At 47.2% G+C, this 20,027-nt stretch overlaps 2 protein-coding genes across 2 annotated transcripts; one reads left to right on the forward strand and one right to left on the reverse strand.

The window, feature by feature from the left end:
• The first annotated feature begins 1 nt into the window (after nt 1).
• STAT2 (signal transducer and activator of transcription 2) lies at nt 2-15,907 on the forward strand. The gene is made up of 24 exons (XM_019961020.2): nt 2-385; nt 3,193-3,336; nt 3,486-3,639; nt 3,985-4,080; nt 4,255-4,344; nt 4,436-4,511; nt 4,931-5,016; nt 5,180-5,328; nt 8,187-8,345; nt 8,451-8,543; nt 8,760-8,819; nt 9,178-9,198; nt 9,417-9,510; nt 9,892-9,939; nt 10,020-10,103; nt 10,250-10,348; nt 10,450-10,585; nt 10,707-10,759; nt 10,885-10,979; nt 11,595-11,731; nt 11,904-12,086; nt 12,327-12,384; nt 13,189-13,517; nt 13,801-15,907. Exons 2-24 carry the CDS (start codon nt 3,206-3,208, stop codon nt 13,941-13,943), a joined length of 2,574 nt encoding a protein of 857 aa, XP_019816579.2. The 5' UTR covers nt 2-385; nt 3,193-3,205; the 3' UTR covers nt 13,944-15,907.
• IL23A (interleukin 23 subunit alpha) lies at nt 14,673-19,057 on the reverse strand. Its single transcript, XM_019961024.2, has 4 exons — nt 16,360-19,057; nt 16,039-16,140; nt 15,250-15,396; nt 14,673-15,136 (listed from the first exon to the last, which is right to left on the reverse strand). The coding sequence occupies exons 1-4, from the start codon at nt 16,525-16,527 to the stop codon at nt 14,975-14,977; spliced, it is 579 nt and encodes a 192-aa protein (XP_019816583.2). The 5' UTR covers nt 16,528-19,057; the 3' UTR covers nt 14,673-14,974.
• Between the last annotated feature and the right edge of the window lie 970 nt (nt 19,058-20,027).

Consider the following 20,027-nt stretch of genomic DNA (forward strand, 5'->3'; position numbering starts at 1 on the left):
TCCTGAACAATTCTGCTAATTGGACTCCTCCCTTCGCACACACGGGGCGGGGCTTACTTGAGCTCGCCTACCATTTGCTGCTGCTGGAGGTGTGGTTTCGGCTCCTCTTGCCCCGCCCCTTGGGGAAGGAGGAGTTGTGGTGGCGCCAATGAGCTCACTGCCTGGGTAAGCGTTTGGCTGAATGGCCGCCAGTGCCGAAGTGCTCCTCTGGAAGTGACGAACTCTGAGATTCAGCCTCTTTCTCAAGCCTGCGGAAAGGGGGCGGGTCCGAGACGCCGGCAGAAGCAGAGGGCGTCTCTGGAGGCCCTGGTGCCGGAACGCTTTCTGGAGACCGGAAGCTTGGACCGGAGCTACTGCAGGGAACTGGGCCTGAGACCCTAACCAGGTACTGGCCTTGTGAGGGCGCGCGGGGGTGTAGGTGGAGGCGCGAATTTTTTCCTCAGATGGAAGGTAGGCCCGGGCGGGTACACCCATGAGGGGTTAGACTGTTTCCAGGTAGAAATAGGAGCTGTCGCTTGCTGCCCCTCCTGTCCAACCTAGGGGTCCATTCGTAATGCCCCACTCCAGAAACACCCCTACCTCCAAGACTCGAAACCTGGCATTGTTGCATTGGTTCAGCGTCTTGGCCAACACTTTTACTTTTTGGTCTGTGTGTGTTTGTTTTGTTTGTTTTATTGGAGGACAATTGCGTTACAGTATTGTGTTGGTTTCTGCTATATATCTGCATGAGTCAGCTGTAGGTATATATGTGTCCCCTCCCTCTTGAACCTCCCTCCCACCTCCCACCCCATCCCACCTTCTAGGTTCAGTTCAGTTCAGTTCAGTCACTCAGTCGTGTCCAACTTTTGCGACCCCATGAACCTCAGCAAGCCAGGCCTCCCTGTCCATCACCAACTCCCGGAGTCCACCCAAACCCATGTCCATCAAGTCGGTGATGCCATCCAACCATCTCATCCTCTGTCGTCCCCTTCTCCTCCTGCCCTCAATCTTTCCCAGCATCAGGGTCTTTTCCAGTGAGTCAGCTCTTCGCATCAGGTGGCCAAAGTATTGGAGTTTCAGCTTCAACATCAGTCCTTCCAATGAATACCCAGGACTGATCTCCTTTAGGATGTACTGGTTGGATCTCTTTGCAGTCCAAGGGATTCTCAAGAGTCTTCTCCAACACCACAGCTCAAAAGCATCAATTCTTCGGCGCTCAGCTTTCTTTATAGTCCAACTCTCACATCCATACATGACCACTGGAAAAACCATAGCCTTGACTAGACGGACCTTTGTTGGCAAAGTAATGTCTCTGCTTTTTAATATGCTATCTAGGTTGGTCATAACTTTCCTTCCAAGGAGTAAGCGTCTTTTAATTTAATGGCTGCAGTCACCACCTGCAGTGATTTTGGAGCCCAGAAAAATAAAGTCACCCACTGTTTCCACTGTTTCCCCATTTGCTTGCCATGAAGTGATGGGACTGGATGCCATGATCTTAGTTTTCTGAATGTTGAGCTTTAAGCCAACTTTTTCAGTCTCCTCTTTCACTTTAATCAAGAGGCTCATTAGTTCTTCACTTTCTGCCATAAGGGTGGTGTCATCTGCATATCTGAGGTTATTGATATATTTCTCCCAGCAATCTTGATTCCAGCTTGTGCTTCTTCCAGCCCAGCATTTCTTATGATGTACTCTGCATATAAGTTAAATAAGCAGGGTGACAATATACAGCCTTAACGTACTCCTTTCCCGATTTGGAACCAGTCTGTTGTTCCATGTCCAGTTCTAACTGTTGCTTCCTGACCTGCATATGGTCTGTGTTATTTCTGATCCTCAGCAAAAGAAAAAAAAATACAGTTCAATTCAGAAAAGCTTACAGAGAACAAAATGTGCACCTGAAAGAGTAATAGATAACTGGAGAAAGAAGAGTTTATAGCCCTTAACCTCCATGTTTGCAATGTATTTAAGAAGGCCAGGTTTCTTGTTTTTTTCATATTTAAACCTCAGGGTTTACTTGCCACTTTGCTTTATTAATACCAGCTGATTAGTTCCTTAGGTACTGAGGCCTGGTCATTTGGTTTTTTAAAAGCAATACAAATACATAGTTTAAAAAGTCAAGCTCTATTAAAAGGGTTAAAATGGTGGAGCCCCTACCCAGTTCTTTCCTTCCCCTGTTTCTACTTCCCAGAGGAAGAAATGATTACTATACTGGTGGAAAAGAATCTTTCCCACCCTAAGCATTTGATTTGTAATTAAATCATGTGACCTTTTCTTAGACTACAGAAGGGGGTGTTTATTCTTTTCTGTTAGGCTCAGGCTGCAAGAAGTTTAGATTTCCTAAACAGACAGATGGCAGTGGGCAGGGAGAGGTAAGGGGAACAGTTTTTCACCCAGCCTGTTTGGTGACCGGCAAAAACCAGTTTTGAGTGAAATTGGTTTCACTCAATTGAAATTGGGTATTGATTATCTCACAAAGTTGATAATCCACATGAAGAATTAGAAATTGACAGAGGTCATACAAGTGTCATAGTCCTAGGGATTGAGTGACCCCTTGCACAGTGTTTAGGCATCTGAAGCATCTGCTAAAGAGTGGAGCTCCTCCTTCCAACTGGGAGAGCAGTTTATCTCCACGGAGGTTTCAGCCTCTGATAAAAGGTTTGGGGCCAGCAGGGATAATGCTGAAATAAAAACTCAAGGCTGACTTCTAAATGGTCCAGCATAAGTGTATACAAAACCAAACAAATGCATGTATAAGTTCACTGGGGGAGATAAAGATTGAGGAAATACCATTACTGCTTATTGAAGTTGAGTGACAGTTGGTGATGGACAGGAGGCCTGGCGTGCTGCGATTCATGGGGTCGCAAAGAGTCGGACATGATTGAGCGACTGATCTGATCTGATCTGACAGGTACATGGATGATCCTTGTACTACTCACTCAATTTTGTTGTGTGTTTGAAAATTACCACTGAAACAAAAAAAGCCTACACATTGGAGCTCTTAAATAATACTCCATAGAAAAATATGCACCAAACTGGTAATACTGGTTACTTCTGGAGAGGAGGAAAAGGGACCAAGATTGGAAGTGGGATCAATCTAGACTTTAATTTTTTTCTTGCTGGTATGATTTAATTTTTAAATTTGTAATAATAAATAATCATGAGACTGTGGATGATTTAGTCTAGCAAAATTTCCAATTGGGAATCTCCATCCTTCAGGCTCAGACCCCAAATGGCGCAGTGGGAGATGCTGCAGAACCTTGACAGCCCGTTTCAGGATCAGCTGCATGAGCTCTACTCAAATAGCCTCCTGCCGATGGATGTTCGACAGCACTTGGCTGTCTGGATTGAAGATCAGAACTGGTGAGGCCTTCTGGGAATTGGGGGGATGAAGAGAGTGATTTCTTTCTCCTGAGCCCCCAGGATCCTGGAGACAGCCAGAAGGGGTTGAATGGCCTCAAAATAGTACTAGTCCTGCAGACACACACATCCTTGTTCTTCCTGGTCCACAGGCAGAAAGCTGCACTGGGAAATGATGCTGCCATGGCTAATATGCTATTCTTGCACTTCTTGGACCAACTCAACTCTGAGTGTGGCCGATGCAGCCAAGACTCTGAGTATTTTTTGCTACAGCACAACTTGCGAAAATTCTATCGAGATATTCAGGTATTCAGAGGAGCAGGGGATAACGTAGGAATGGGAGCTGAGTGAAGAGGAGGACTTTCTGGATATGGAACGTGGAACAGAACCTGGAGGTTCAAAGGGACAGGAGAAGATTTGGGGGGAAAAGGACAGAGTCTGGATTTAGGGGATCCCTGGAAGAGAGAAGGGCAGAGTCTAGATGATCCTATTAGAAAGAGGCTAGGGTTTGGAGAACCAGTGGTGAAACGGGGTAGGGCTTGGGATCCTGAGGAAGGGGAGAATACCGAGGCCACCAGTGTGGAGGGTCTGAGGTGGTAGTTTATTGATGGCAGTTGAGTTCTATCAATTCTTCCTCTTTTCCTACTGCAGGCCCTTCCCACTGGCTCTACCCAGTTGGCTGAGATGATCTTTAATCTCCTTCTGGAAGAAAAAAGAATTCTGACCTGGGCTCAGAGGGCTCAGCTGGTGAGAACAATTTGGTGGTGTGTTGAAAAGCTCCTGGAGTAGAGAGGGACCATGGAAAGGACTCAGGAAATTTGCCTCAGAACAAGATCTTCCACATCCTGTGGTTTAATTTCAGGTCTGGATTTTAGGGGTGACAGGTCAGAGTTAAAATGTGCTCATAGCCTTTTATTTCAGGAGCAACGAGAGCCAGCCCCTGAAGCACCTGGGGAGAGCCAGCAGCATGAACTTGATTCCCGGATCCTGAAATTACAGGCTATGAAGGAGGTTGGTAGACGTGGCAAGAGCCAAGGTGGGCAGGACTCAACCTGCCTCCTCTCACAGAGGCAGCCTCACTGGGGTCTCATCTCTTCTGCAGAAGCTGGTGAAATCCATCAGCCAACTGAAAGACCAGCAGGATGTCTTCTGTTTCCGATATAATATTGAGAAATCAGGTAGAAAGCACTTTGAGGGGTGGGGTGCCTACCGGGAGGCTGAGGGTAGAGTAGAGCAGAAGGGAAAAGTCCCAGTAAGTGGTAATCAACTTGTGGCTGCATCTTGCTGGTTATAGTCCTGCTGCCATGCAATGCTGGAGGTGCCAGGGTATGTTGTATAGGTCAGGGTAGTGATATAAACCAAGGAATAGCTGGTAAAGGTTGGAGGAGGTCTTTGGGAACCTGCCTTGGCCGATTGAGTGGGCTTCTAGTTCTAGCAAGACAATGCAGAATTTGCCTGAGGGCCCAGAGGTGCCTGTGCTTTGCTTGGTTCCCTTTCTTCTCCCTTTCAAACTCCCTTCTCCTGACTCTAACTGAGGTCTGGGTCAGGAGGAGCCCTAGGTCTGAGCACTTGTCTCCCTCCCTGTCCTGCCATCCAGTGAGGACACCTTCTTTGGACCCCCGTCAGACCAGACAGATGGACATTCTTCAGGAAACACTCAATGAACTGGACAGACAGAGAAAGGTGGGAGTCAGAGGACAGAAGGAGTGGGCAGCAGGGAACTGGGGAAAATGAGGCATTGGGAGCCCTGGCTTCCTGGCCTTGGTTTCTTTGTCTCTTTATGCCTAGTTGGATGGTGGAGGGTAATGGTAAGAGGCTCTCAGTACTTACTTTATGTCTTCCATAGGAGGTGCTGGATGCCTCCAAAGCACTGCTAGGCCAATTAACTACCTTAATTGAGCTATTGCTGCCCAAGTTGGAGGAATGGAAAGTCCAGCAGCAGAAAGCCTGCATTGGAGCGCCCCCTGTCGGAGGGTTGGAACAGCTGGAGAAGTGGTGAGAGACACCTCCCCAACTTCGTGCTCACCTGTCCATAGTCCTAACTACCACCTGTGCTTTGTAGATTATAATGCCCTGAATGAGCTTCGCCAGTTGCTCAGTGGTAAGGAATCCACCTGCAATGAGGAGACCTGCATTCAGCCCCTGGGTTGGGAAGATCCCCTGGAGGAGGAAATGGCAATCCACTCCAGTTTTCTTGCCTGAGAAATCCCATGGACAGAGGAGCCTGGCAGGCTACAGCCTGTGGAGTCACAAAGAGTCAGGCACGGTTGACTGAGCACACACACAATGGCCTGTATATGACAAGAGACACCACCCTCCTTAGTCTCTACTCCCCAGAATGACCTCAGCTCCCTTGTCTGACTGCAGCTACACGCTGCTCTTCATTCTCACCACTCAGCAAGCCCAGAGCCCAGTCTTTGCTTTGGTGAAAGACTCTGATCCACAGTCCAATTTTTCCTGCCTCTTTAATCACCAGAGAACTATCTTTTTACCTTTTTTTAGTGCAATGAATATAATGCCACCAAAAAAAGGAAAAGAAAATTACCTGTTAACCTTAATATCAGGTTGTAGCTACTATAATATTAAACAAAAATTGAAACGTACTGTTCAAACTACTTTGAGACCTGTGAGTTTGTTTTTTTAACTTAGCATTATATAATATTTACTTGTGATATGTTTTTTTTGGCCATTCCACACGTCATGTGGACGTGTTCCCCAAGCAGGGATCAAACCCATGCCCCTTGCAGTAGAAGCCTGGAGTCAACCAGCAGGGAAGTCCCTACCCATGATACTTTTAATAGATGCATCATAGTTCCCTTTATGGGAGTAATATAATTTAATTAATAAACTCCTATATTTGGATATTCAGGTTGCTTTTAATTTCTTGCTATTGTTTTCTAGTAAACTATCTTATATTATCTATTGTGATGTTAAAAAAAAAAACTAGTGTGTCCTTCAATATATTTGATTTGAAAGATACCTATTATTTAAATATCTTATGAGAAAATTTATTATAATTTAATCTATTAAAAATACCCCACAGGGAACTTCCCTGGCGGTCCAGTGGTAAGACTGTGCCCTTCCACTGCAGAGGGCATGGGTTCGATCACTGGTCAGGGAACTAAGGTCGTGCATGCTGTGTAGTACAGCTGAAAGTTAATAAATAAATAAATAAAAAATATCACAACTTTCAGGTAAATTGAAAACAGGTGTATAGGGCTTAGGGTACAGGATAAGTATTTAAATTACAGTTGCAGGATTGGCAAACTATGGCCTGTGAGTGATTTCTTGCTTTTTTTATTTTTGGCTGTGCTGTGCTGGCTTGTGGGATCTTAGTTCCGTGACCAAGGACAAACTCATTCCCTTTACAGTGGAAGTGCTAACCATTGGACTGCCAGGGAATTCTCGATTTCTCACTGTTTTAAACAGTGCTGCAGTAAATAACCTCTTGTGCATGTGCATGCGTGTTGAGTCATGTCCAATTCTTTGTGACCCCATGGACGGTAGCCTGTTAGGCTCCTCTGTCCGTGGAATTTTCCAGGCAAGAATACTGGAGTGTGTTGCCTTTTCCTCCTCCAGAAATAACCTCATAGTTACATCTTTATTTACAACCCTCATTTATTTCTGTAAGTTATTGGAAGTGATATTCCCAGGTTAGAAAATATATCTTTTCTTGGTGGTGGTGCTGTTATTGTGTTGTTCTTTTGTTTCATTGTTTTTATATACAAAGAGCTTTATTGCTTTCTCTGATTGTAAATATATGCCAGTTGAAAAAATTTCAGACTACTGAAGAGAGGAAAAAAAAAAGTAAAAATTATCCATCTGCATAATCTGATCATGCAGAGGTACCCACTGTTAATGCTTTTGAATACATTTTTCCAGATTTTCCCTGTGCATATACACAAATATACATCTGTTTTAAACAGAAATCAGATTATATCATACATGTATACTATCTTATATTTTTTAATTTAATATTTTTGGACATTTTCCATATTAAAATTTTCCACCTATTTTATCATTATTTTTAATGGTTGCATAGTATTCCACGATGTAACTATAACATAGTTTATACCGTGGGATCTCAAAAGAGTCAAACATGACTTAGCGACTAAATTACCACCACGTATACCCAGTGCCAATTGTTTCTAATTTTTCTATTACAGATAACAAAGCCATGAACTGTGACCATCTGTCTGTCCATTTGTTTGATTATTTCCTTAGGGTGTATCTTAGAAATGGAATACTATAAAGCATATGTACATTTTTGAGGCTTTTTAAAAAATAGTTCCAAACTGCTATCCCAGTCTGTTTGCTTTTATGTAGTGGACGATTGTTTTCCTGTTACCACATTGTCTACTGTTCTTATATCTTATTATAAAAACAGTAAAATATAGAAGTTAAAAGTATGGATTGTACAGCCAGACTGCCTGGGACCACATACAACTTCCTTCTTTACTAGTTTTATGACCTTGAGCAAGTCACTTTACTCTTTCTGTGCGTTAGCTTTATCCTCCATAAAATAGGGATAAAATAGTACCTACCTCATAGGGTTGTTTTAAGAATTAAATGCATGAAGATGTGTAAAGCACTTTAAAAAAAAGTAGAGATCAAGCATCATATGTTATCTTTATTATGTTAATGAATTACTGGTTTTATATGTGAAAGTGGCTTTCATTTTCATTCCTTGCATTATGAACAATGTTGAATAATCTTTCATACACTTCCTGGATTCTTTTTTTGTCCCAGTCAGTTTATGACTTTCCACATAGTTAAAGGGGAGCTTTTGGAGCCTGTTTGGGGGTTCCAGGAAACTCATGATTCTTTCTTCCTTGGATTATGTCATTACCCAGGTTCACAGATGGAGCGAAGCTGCTGTTTCACCTGCGGCAGCTGCTGAAGGAGCTGAAGGAGTTGAGTCACATGGTCTCCTATGATGGGGACCCTCTGAACAAAGGGGTGGACCTGCGGGAGGCCCAGGTCACAGAGCTGCTGCAGCGCCTGCTCCACAGGTCTGGAGGCCAAGAAAGGACCCCTCAGGGAGGCCAGAGGGAAAGGACCAAGGGAGCCATTCTTACAGATACTGACCTCTATATATTCTCTCCACATCTCTCCAGAGCCTTTGTAGTAGAAAATCAGCCCTGCATGCCCCAAACTCTTCATCGACCCCTCATCCTCAAGACAGGGAGCAAGTTCACCGTCCGAACAAGGTTGGCATCTCAGAACTCATTCCTGCTTTCTTTTTCCAGCCCTGACACTGCGTGCTCTTTGGCTTTTCAGATCTTCTCATTCTGAGCTGTTTCTTCTCTCATTTCCCCTTGGTCCACTTACCCCTTCTCATCTCTTCCCTTATCTTTTTTAAACATCTGTTCTATCCAGGAGATTGAGGTTGACCACTTTCCCCCATCTACCTCCCTCTCCTCCAGGCTGCTAGTGAGACTCCAGGAAGGCAATGAATCACTGACTGCGGAAGTCTCCGTTGACAGGTAAGTTGGGGCAGGTGAAGGGTGGGACCCAGAGGCGCCCAGGACACGGGATGATGGAGTGGAGGAGACAGCTACCATTCACAACCAGGTCCTAGGGCTGTGTTCTTTCCCCTTCCATTACTACCTCATAGAAATAGTTCATCCCTTTTGAGTCCTTACTATGTGACATGTAGCTTGTCAAGTATCCAATTTAAAATTGTCACAGGAACCCCAGGAGTTAGATATTATCAATGCACTTTATATCTCTAGTGCAAGCCACATAACTGGTGAGCTATTTGAACTTAGGTCTGTCTGACCCCAAAGACTGAAACACTTCTACATTATTTTGCTTCCTAATGATTTTTTTTTTTCTTTTTAGGGATTCTCCCAAATCACAAGGGTAGGTACCTAACAAGGATGCTGCAGACTCTGTGCACTGCATGAGCTACACAGTCACATGTGACAGCCCTGATGGGGACACAGACAAGGAGGAGGTTGATTTGTGTGGTGCATAGACAGAGAAAGGAGGGGGGAGGTCTGAAATGAAGTGAAACTTTTGTTGTTTTCCTACCGGACTCTGCTCCTGACCTCCATATATCTTCTTTTTCCTCGAAACAGCTTCCGGAAGTTCAACATTCTGACCTCAAACCAGAAAACTTTGACTCCCGAGAAAGGCCAGACTCAGGGCTTAATTTGGGACTTTGGCTACCTGGTAAGGTGGTTAAGAAGGAATGCTTTTTTTTTTTTAATATTTATTTTTGTTTATTTGGCTGGATTGGATCTTTGTTGCAGTACATGACATCTTTGTTGTGACATGCGGGATCTCTAGTTGTGGTACATGGGCTTAGTTGCCCTGTGGCATGTGGGATCTTAATTCCCAGACAAAGTATCAAACCCATGTCGACTGGAAGGCGGATTTTCAGCCACTGGACCATCAGGGAAGTCCCAGAGGGATGCTGTTTTAAGCCTGTAGTGCAATGGAACAGGCTGGGGGAAGTTCCCAGGCCCTGGGAAGTCCTGAGGACAAAGCCGGGGTTCCATGGGCCCTGGGGTCTCTTCTCTGGCATTTTTTCTCCCTCCCTTCCATTCACAGACTCTGGTGGAGCAGCGTTCAGGGGGTTCAGGAAAAGGCAACAATAAGGTGAGGCCTGGACAGAGGGTTACGGGGCAGGAGGAACTTGCCAGAGGGCACTCTGATTACTGAGTCTTCTGTTGTCCCAGGGGCTGCTGTCCGTTACAGAGGAATTGCACATCATTAGCTTCACAGTCAAATACACCTACCAGGGTCTGAAGCAGGAGCTGACAGTGAGTGAAAATGAAGTGCATTTATGGGGAGACATAAGGAGGGGTTAAGCAGAAACCATTCAGGGTAGGCTGTGATCAGGCCCTTACCAAACGTCTACAGTTGGAAACCTCACATCCCTCGCTGGTGATTTCTGTCTCCTCCTCAGACGGACAGCCTCCCTGTGGTGATTATTTCTAACATGAACCAACTCTCAATTGCCTGGGCCTCTGTTCTCTGGTTCAATCTGCTCAGCTCAAACCCCCAGGTAGGAGGTGGGGCCAACAGGTGAAGGGAGGCCAGGAGGGGCGTGGAGCTTGGTGTGAGGGCACTGCTTCTGAGCCACCCTGTCCCCTCCCACCTCTGCAGGATCAGCAGTTCTTCTCCAACCCCCCGAAGGCCCCATGGAACTTGCTGGGCCCTGCTCTCAGTTGGCAATTCTCCTCCTATGTTAATCGAGGCCTTGACTCAGACCAGCTAGGCATGCTGAGGGACAAGCTGTTTGGTATCGATACTTCTCTTCTGTCAGCCTTTCCCTAGCCTCTGTCTGCCCCAGCCCTCCGTCCTTGCTGTCCCAGGACCTTTGGCCTTGCCTCCTTCCGTCATCTTGAACTGTCCTTCCACAGGGCACAACTCCAAGACTGAGGGTGCATCGTTGTCCTGGGTTGACTTCATTAAGGTAATTCCCTGCATTCCTTGCAGCTGGCCCCTGGCCCCATCCAGTTACTAGCCCTTCCCCCACCCCTCGCTTTCCACTCCCGGGGCAGCTCTGCACCTCTTCCTGCCTTGCCGTTCCTCCTTCAGCGAGAGAGTCCCCCTGGCAAGCTACCGTTTTGGACATGGCTCGACAAGATTCTGGACCTGATACATGACCACCTGAAGGATCTCTGGAAGGATGGGTAAGGCCTTAGTCTCCCTCTTTCCACTCCCTCAGGCCCAGCTGCCTTTCTGGGCTTGAGAGTGGACTCTGTGCGCCCTCGTGTGGCAAGTAGAGGGAGTGTGCAAAACCCGCTGCAGGGTCACACCCCCTCAAGTTCGCAGTAGTAGTCTCCTAGCCTGTATTTGTCAAGCATCCACTGTGTTCCAGAGCCTACTAGGTGCTCTTGATGAATTCTCTCATGTAATCCTTTCAGCCCAGCTGCATGGTGGGTGTTGCCACCCTCAAGTGAGGAAGTGAGGGCTCAGGGAGATTAAGGGAGTTACACCAGGGGGACAGTCGGGATTCGAACCCAGGGCTGTCTGACCCCACCCCTGTGCACTTTCCACCACACTGCCTGCCCATTTAGGCACCACTTTTTGCCTTTTACAAGGTGCTTTTCACCTGTGTGATCTCACTGAAGCTTCACACCTCTTCCAGCCCTGGGAGGTGGATACTGTCAGTCAAGTGAAATGACTTGGCCAACACAGAACAGTCTGTAACAGGTTGGCAGGGCTGGGGCCCAGCCCTGGCACTCTGTCCTTCTACAAGGGGAGTAGGAAGCAGCAGGGCCTCACAGCTGCTCTCCATGCTGCAGACGTATCATGGGCTTTGTGAGCCGGAACCAGGTGCGCCGGCTGCTGAAGAAGACTGTCTCCGGCACCTTCCTGCTGCGCTTTAGTGAAACGTTGGAGGGGGGCATTACCTGCTCCTGGGTGGAACACCAAGATGATGGTCAGCAGCTCTGCCGTTCCCTCAGCCTCTCCTTTCCTCCCTTCTACTGCCCTTGGCTTCTCTGGCTCTGTCCCAAATCCCTTGGCAGATTTGGGGTTGGGCAGTCAGGGTGGGAAGCCCTCGGGCCCAGCCTCTCCTCTCAAGCCTGCCTGTTCCTACTTCCGCTGTCTAGACGAGGTGCTCATCAACTCTGTGCAGCCCTTCACCAAGGAGGTGCTGCAGTCACTCCCACTGACCAAGATCATCAGCCAGTACCAGATGCTCACGGAGGAGAACATACCTGAGAACCCACTGCGCTTCCTCTACCCGCGAATCCCCCGGGATGAGGCTTTTGGTTGCTACTCCCAGGAGAAAAGTGAGAACCATTGATATATTTCACTGGTAGAATGCAGGGGTCCACAGGCATCCATAAATGCAGCTCTTCCGTTTCAAGATGGGAAAACTAACATCCACAGAGGGGAAGGGATTTGTCTGTGGGACGCTGCTAGTCAGTCAGTAGGGAGACATGGCAGTTAGGACCACCTGCACTAGAGGACCCTGGGGCGATGTGTCCAGTCCACTGACCTCCCCTGCCTCCTGTGTCTGTCCCCCATAGTTAATCCTGAGGAGCGGAAGAAATACCTGAAACATAAGCTCATTTTTGTCTCTAACAGGTGAGATATGAACTCTTTGCCCACCTTCCTTAACCCTTCTTGGCTAATATAGTTACCCAGACCTGCCCAGTTCCGGTCTCCTCAGCCTTCTCTCCTACCAACCCAGGCTCCCCAGCCCTCTGGGGTTTTTTTCCTACTCTTTTAGTGTCTCTCTATTTTCCTGCTGCCATCCTTAGGTTGTCTCCATGGGGGTTCCCTGATAATAATCGTCATCATCACTAATGTTAATGGACATCTACTTGATGCAAAGGATAGTACTAGATTCTTTTAGAACTTTTTTTTTTTTTTCATTTAATCCTTATGAGAACCCAGCCAAGCCAGAAATGGTAATAGCCACAGTTAATGAAAGTTCATTATGTGCCAGGCACTGGGCTAAAAGCTTTGTGTTCGTTTTCTTTAGTGATTTCATAACAGTCCTGTGAGGCAGAAAAAAAAACTGTTATTACTGTTTTCAGCTGAGGAACCTGAGGTTTAATGTGGTGAAGTGTCATGCCTCGGGTACATGGCTGATCAGCAATTCAGGTCTCTCAAATTCCAGAGCCCTGATTTTAACCATCCTACTCCTCTCAAGTATTCTGAAGTATGCTTGTTTAGGCTCAGAGTGGTTGGGTCACTTTGCCTAAGGTCCCCCAACTAGTAAATGATAAGATTTAAACTCTAGTAAGCCTAATTCCAGAGCCTATGGTCTTAAGCCCTCTGCTCTGTTGCCTTTTTAGACTAGAAAGATAGCCTCTGCTTTCTCTGCCATTCCCCACTTCACCTAAACAACTGAGCCCTGCTCTTTTGTCTGTATTGGGTATCCAGACAGGTGGATGAACTGCAGCAACTGCCGGAGCTCAAGTTGGAGCCAGAGCTGGAGTCATTAGAGCTGGGTCTGGGGTTCACATCAGGGCCTGAGCACGGGCCAGGCCTGGACTTAGAGCCACTGCTGGAGGCAGGATTGGATCTGAGCATGGAGCCCATGCTGGAGCCCACGCTGGAGCCCACACTAGGCGAGGTGTCACAGGGAGTCCTAGAACCACACCCGGGACCACAACTGCAGCTGGAGCCTATTCCAGAGCTCGAACTACAGCCCATGCCAGAACCAGATTTGCCCTATGATCTGAGACACTTGAACACTGAGGACATGGAAAGTAAGTGATGATGTGCAACCAGGGAAGAGAGGACGCATTGCCTTTCCCAACTCCCCTCCCTCACTCGCTACAGAAAAAGCCTGTGTTCTAAGCTCCTCATTGGAGAAAGGCTGATTTCGCTGCAATTCATTTCATTAGGAAATACACATGCCTCCCCCACCTCACCTAATGCCCCCCTCAGGCCCTATCTAGGCCTCTGCTGCCATCCTCTCTCACTTTGCCTGCTGGTTTGGGAACTCCTAGTCTGAGATCAGGGCCTGACTTCTTTCTCTGGATGATCTAGTCTTTAGGAACAGCATGAGGATTGAAGAAATCATGCCAAACGGTGATCCAGTGTTGCCTTGCCAGAACACCATGGATGAAGCTGACATCTTCAACCCCAGCCACTTCTATGCAGATGGGCCCTTGAGCCCTTCTGACTACTAGGAGCTACATTGCCTCAGATTTTTCTGTGCATTTGCCCCTCGTACCCCTCACATCATGACACTGCTCTCCAAGGATGGGACATGAGGCATGTGCCCCTTCTAAACTGGGTTAACTCTGGGGGAATGTGAGGGAGAAGCATAATATGGGTAAGGGAGAGGCAGCAGTGAATCAGCAGAGATGTTACCCATGGCTCCGACTAGGAGCCTGGAGGCTGCCTGCTGTGCTGGGAGGTACAGGCATTCAAGGGCAGACCAGGACAGTTAGGAGGTTCCTGTATGGCTCAGAGAAGTGGCTTCTTTCCAGTATGGAAGGCTTTCAACATTTTAGTGACTGATAAGACTAACCTGGTGCTCATTTCATCTTTCTGGAATGCCCTTTCTGCTCATAACAGCTCTAACTTCTGATCCTGCAGTACCTGGGGACTCCTGTCATTGGCCAAATACACTGTTGGCCAAGAAAGAAGGGAAGGAAGCCCTGGGTCAAGGAGCAAGAGAGAGCCATGCTTAGGAGCGATACTTCCCAATTGCAGTCCCTTGTAACCTCATTCAGCTTGCTCAGCCTTAGCAGGGATTATGGCCAAAAAGATCCTAGTTACTCTATATACCAAGGGGTCACGAGGTAAGACCCCTTTCCACCGTAGCCCTGCAGAGCAGAAGGATACATTTTGTAGTGCTTTGGCCCTATTTTTTCCATTCTGTTTCTTTTTACTGACAAGCCTAGACTTAGAGATCCACATAAATAAGTCTTTATTGAAAAAGGTACATAATTCAGTATAAATATAATAAATAATCCTCATCCCCAAGCTCCTGCCACTATAAATAATCCCAAAATTTCCCTTCCCATGTAATAAATATTCAGCCTCTCCTAGGTCAACATCGTCAGTCAGTCAGTTTTGGTAATTTTTCAACAGAATAAGTCTCATTAAAATTAATGGACCAATGAACTTGTTGGCTCACAGGTGTCTAGTTGATAGATTGATCTTAGCATTACTGAGCCACGGAGGTCTGGGTGTCATCCTTAAGCTACTGGCTTTAGGGGCTCAGAGTTGCTGCTCCGTGGGCAAAGACCCGGGCAGCTACAGCCACAAAGGCCTGGAGGCTTCGAAGGATCTTGAGACGGAGAAGGAGGCGCTGCCATGGCTGGCTGGGAATAGGGCTTGGAGTCTGCTCAGTTTCCCAGTGGTGACCCTTGGGCTGAAAGGACACAGGACACAATCAGAGAAGACTAAATCATTCACCCCACCCCCACCCCCAGGCCCTGTCTCTGACACCTGCAAGCTCCTCTCCTCCAGGTCCCTAGTTCATACCTGCAAGAGTTCCCTGAGGCCCAGTATGGAGGCGTGAAGCTGGTCCACAGGGCCATCTGGGAGTAGAGAAGGCTCCCCTGTGAAAATATCTGAGCCCAGCAGCTTCTCGTAAAAAACCAGGCCTCGATGAATTCTTTGCAAGCAGGACTGGGGAGAAAAGAAAGCCATGAAAGAAAACAGATATGGGGACTTCCCAGGCGGTCCAGTGGTTAAGATGCCACGCTTCCACTGCAGGGGCCATGGGTTTGATCCTTGGTTGGGCACAGCACAGCTCAGCCAAAATCAAAATGAAAGAAAGAAAACAGATCCCTTCTAATTACTCCACCAAAGACTCACCTGATATTTGCCATTCTTAAGACATGGCTGTGATCTGAATGTTTGCGTCCCTGTGAAATTCATATGTTGAAATCCTGACCCTCAGTGTGGTGGTGGTAGGAAGTGGGACTTTTGGGAAGTTACTAGGTCATGAGGATGCAGCCCTCATGAATGGAATTATTGGTCTTATAAAAGAGACCCACAGAACTCCTTACTCCTTCCCACAATGTGAGGAGACAAGAAGTCTGATCTGGAAGAGGGCCCTCACTTAACCACACTGGCACCTTGACCTCAGACTTCCAGCCTCCGGAGCTGTGAGAAATAAATGTCTGTTGTTTATAAACTACTGAGTCTATGGTTTATTATTACAGCAGGCTGAATGGACAAGGACAGATACAACTTTTACTAATTCACCATGGTATCCAGCTCTATCTCCAGTCCCCTCTTCCTTGGGGGCCAGCCTCATCTTTGTACCTGACTGTTGTCCCTGAGTCCTTGTGGATCACAGCCATCCTCACACTGGATACGGGGGACATCATCTGTAGTCTTATCACCTCCTTCTTCTCTTGGTAGATCCTGAAATGGAGGGGTGGAAAGAGTAAAGAAATAAGTACCCTCAAATCCTACCTGGACCTTTCGGCCCTTACTCTCCCTGGATCCCTTCTTCAGGGGTTCTCTCAACCACTGTTATCTCTTACCCTGATGGCTTTCAACCCTCCAGCTTCCACCCCAGGCCACAGCATCTTCCACTATAGCCTTGGAGAGCTCAGATGGGCTCTAGGGGCCGCCACTCACCACATGTCCCATTGGTAGGTGTGCACTCCAGGCCAGCATGCAGAGTTGCTGTGAGAGCTGTTGGCCCCGAGTCCAAGCAGGGCTGCTGTCCTCTGACACAGCCCGGCCCTGAGCTGTCCAGGGCAGCAGTAGCAGCAGCAGCAGCATCACAGCTCTGTTCCCCAGCATCTCGTTGCCTGCCTCTCCAATCTGGCTGGCTCCGTGCCTTGCAGTCCCTGTGGAACCTCTGTCCACTTCCCCTTGCTCTGAATCTGATTCTCTCTGTTCTGTGCGTCTGGTTCTCTCTTGCTCACCGTGGTTCTGAGCTGCTTCCTGTAGATTTTCTCCCCTTGTCTCAGTCTCTTTTTAAGGTCCTTGCATTGTGAGACCCGCCCTTTATACTAGCAGGTGACTCACAGCAGGTGGGATTCCCCTCCTGCATCATCCCCCTCCGTGGGGAGCCCAGGTAAGTAGCCTCAGTTCCAGGGGAAATGAGTCGTGTGGTGGCTGTGGCTGGAGGCCTGGGATGAGACTTCTGTGTAATGCTCTCCAGGAATCAAAGTGGCCGAAGACAGGGGGAGGGGTGGGAACAGCAAATATTTAAATGAATCTAGTCTCAAGTTCCTTCCTGTTTAACCTTTCACTCATCTTTTTGTGTCTCTAAGCTATATTAGCCCTCCCTTTAAACCTAATTTCCTCACCTCCTGCTTAAGTAAAAACCAAAACAGAAGCATTCATTTATCTCCCAATAGGATGGCAAGATCAGTTTGGAATGAAGCTGGGTTCCCACCTGATGTCCTCAATCCAAGAATAAGGGGGCTTCTTTTTCTCTGTTGGGAAGTGTTATTTTCACTAGGAGAGGATGGACATGAAACATTTTGTGAACTGGGAAGCCACATCTGTTCAGTATAAGGTATTACTGCTCCCTCACTTCAGGCCTCACGCTGGAGGCTAGGGGGACTGTTGGGAGGAGAAAACTGTTGCTAAGAACCATCTGATTCCTCAACCTTAGTGGCCCAAGTTTCTTGGGCTCTGTGGGATTCAGGTGATTTGGGGGTAGGGGACATCAGTGTGTAAGTGAGGTCTAGAAATCCAACTGGAGATATTCCAGCACCGAGCCCTTCACCGTGGCTAGAAAGTCCAGGGTTCTGGATAGTTGAAGGTGCACTGTGTCAGCGACCCTGGCTGGTCCTTCAGCCTGTTGCATCCATGGGTAAAATCCGCTGATACTGATTTCATCACCATCCCTGATGCAACATTCAGTGAAACAGCTGAGACTGTGAGGCTGGGCGTGGGAGTGGAGGGTGGCCCAAACCTGGGACTGTCCCCACCCCAGTGGAGGGTCCCAGGACAATCTGGACGTCAGAATGAGGCCATGGATGACCACACAGATGGCTCCCAAAGCCTTTCCAAGAGGTTGACCCTTTTTCTCTGAGAAACTTACCCTCGACAGAGGTCTCCGTTCCCTTAGTACTATTCAAAACTGCCCAGTGAAATTTCTGATTCAAATGTGATCCTGTGGTAAATCCACCCTTGGGATAAAATATTTCCAGCCTCAGAGAAGTTATCTCAGTTTGAGTGAGAAATGGTTTGCCTTCTGAGAAAGATGGATATGCATGAAATAAGGAAATTGGGAGTAGGGCAGGGGAGCTCACCTCACTTTTGTATGTCTTCCACGCTTTTCCCACCTCTAGTTCCCATTCTGGGAGCCGTTTAGGATAAGAGATCGAAGGTGAAAAGGAGGAAGAGGAGGAAGTGGAACTCTGGGGGATGGGATGAGAGGGACAAGGGTGAGCTGGAAGCACGGGGCTTTGTTTCACTTCCTGGTGCTTTGGGAGTTGGGTAGGAAGCAAGGTTGGTGGGGTGACTGTGGGACTGTTGTGTGACAGGAACTACTTCCAGGACTATATCTGACCTGGAGCTGCAAGGAGACCATGACGTCAGCAAGACCTCAACCGTTATGCAAATTAAATTGACAAGATACTCCCAAGCAGGCCTTTCCAGCTGGATGCCTGGACACCAAATCCAGTTGAAGTTTCCCCAGGTGGTTAGTAATGATGGCTTCTATCCAACTCTCACTTTATACCAAATACTTGGTTTAAGCACTTTTCATGTATTAACCCATTTAATTTTCACAACAGCCCAATGAGATGGGTACAAATGAGGAAACTGAGGTGCAAAGATAAGTAACTTACCTAAGATCACTATTAAATGGCCAGAATTACCACATAGACCAGATTCTGCATTCTCATTCTATTATATTGGATGCTGTGAGGGGACACCACGCATCTTAATAAAGTAGCTCTTTTAGCCTGATGTTGCTGGTATCTCAGGCCTTGTAATTCTCACTGTTAAGTCTTAAAAAATTTTTTTTGGCTACACTGGGTCTTAGTTCTGGCAAGGATCTTTGATCCTTGAGGCATGCAAATTCTTAAGTTGCAGCATTAGGGATCTTGGGATTCCCTGACCAGGGAACAAACCCAGGCCCCTGCATTGGGAGCGAAGAGTCTTGGCCACTGGATCACCAGGGAAATCCCTGTTAAGTCTTTCTTAATTTGAGACCTAAATATGGAAATTTCTCAAAGTGTAGGAACTGTCCCTATTACTCAGCACACATTTTTTTACAAGATTTTAAATCTAGGGACCTCTGAAGTCAGATCAGTTTGAGAAACCCTCTTGAGTTAAATGTGCTTTTCTCTTGGTCTATGACCTCTAAGCCTAGAATCCTGACTCAGAGAATCCTGAATCAGAGGGGTTCTAGACTTAGAGGTCATAGACCGAGAGAAAAACATGTTTAACTCAGAGGGTCTCTCAAACTGATCTGATTTCAGAGGTCCCTAGATGGTGACTTCCCTTGTAGCTCAGTCGGTAAACAATCTGCCTGCAACGCAGGAGACTGGGTTCGATTCCTGGGCTGGGAAGATCCCCTGGAGAAGGAAATGGCAACCCACTCCAGTATTCTTGCCCGGAGAATTCCATGGACAGAGAAACCTGGAGGGCTATAGTCAATGAGGTCGCAAGAGTCGTACAGGACTTAGCGACTAACCACCACCACCACATTGAGATGCTTTAAAACTGTATTCTCTATCAGGAATCCCATCAACGCTGCCCTTTATGTGGCCTTTACAAACTGAACTAAAATACCCTACAGACATCTAACATTCTGGATCTATTCCAAAGCAGTTCAAGCTCAGAGTTATACCCCAAGAATCCCTGAGTAAGTGTTGACACTAAATCTGTTAAGTCTGGGGAAGGCAAACGTCTCAATTTGCCATGTCCTGCCCCCTGAGGAATAATGTCCTGCTCCACGAGCTAGGGGAATTTTATAGCTGAGGGGTCCTGTTCCCTGGAAATATTACCGGTGACTCTGGGGAGGCAATAATCACAGATGGGAGTTTCAGATGGTTGCCTTTAGAATCGTAGAAGATGCAGCTACTTGAGCCATGTTAGGAGGCTGCCTCCCGCTTCCTTTTTTCTCTCCCATGCCTGAAAATGATAGGAAATGCCGGCAAGTTTCAGGAGTAACAAGTCGGAGTTGGCGAAGTGCTCACAAGAGTACCACGGGGAAAGGGGGTGGACTGGGCCATAATGGGAATATCCAGCAATCGATTCCCAGTGCTTTGCTTTTGGGTTCCCCTTACTCTAGTCTGGAGATATACAGAGCTTGAAAGTTCGGGCTCCAAGCCTGG

Source organism: Bos indicus, chromosome 5, assembly GCF_029378745.1.
Source record: "Bos indicus isolate NIAB-ARS_2022 breed Sahiwal x Tharparkar chromosome 5, NIAB-ARS_B.indTharparkar_mat_pri_1.0, whole genome shotgun sequence".
Lineage (NCBI taxonomy): Eukaryota > Metazoa > Chordata > Mammalia > Artiodactyla > Bovidae > Bos > Bos indicus.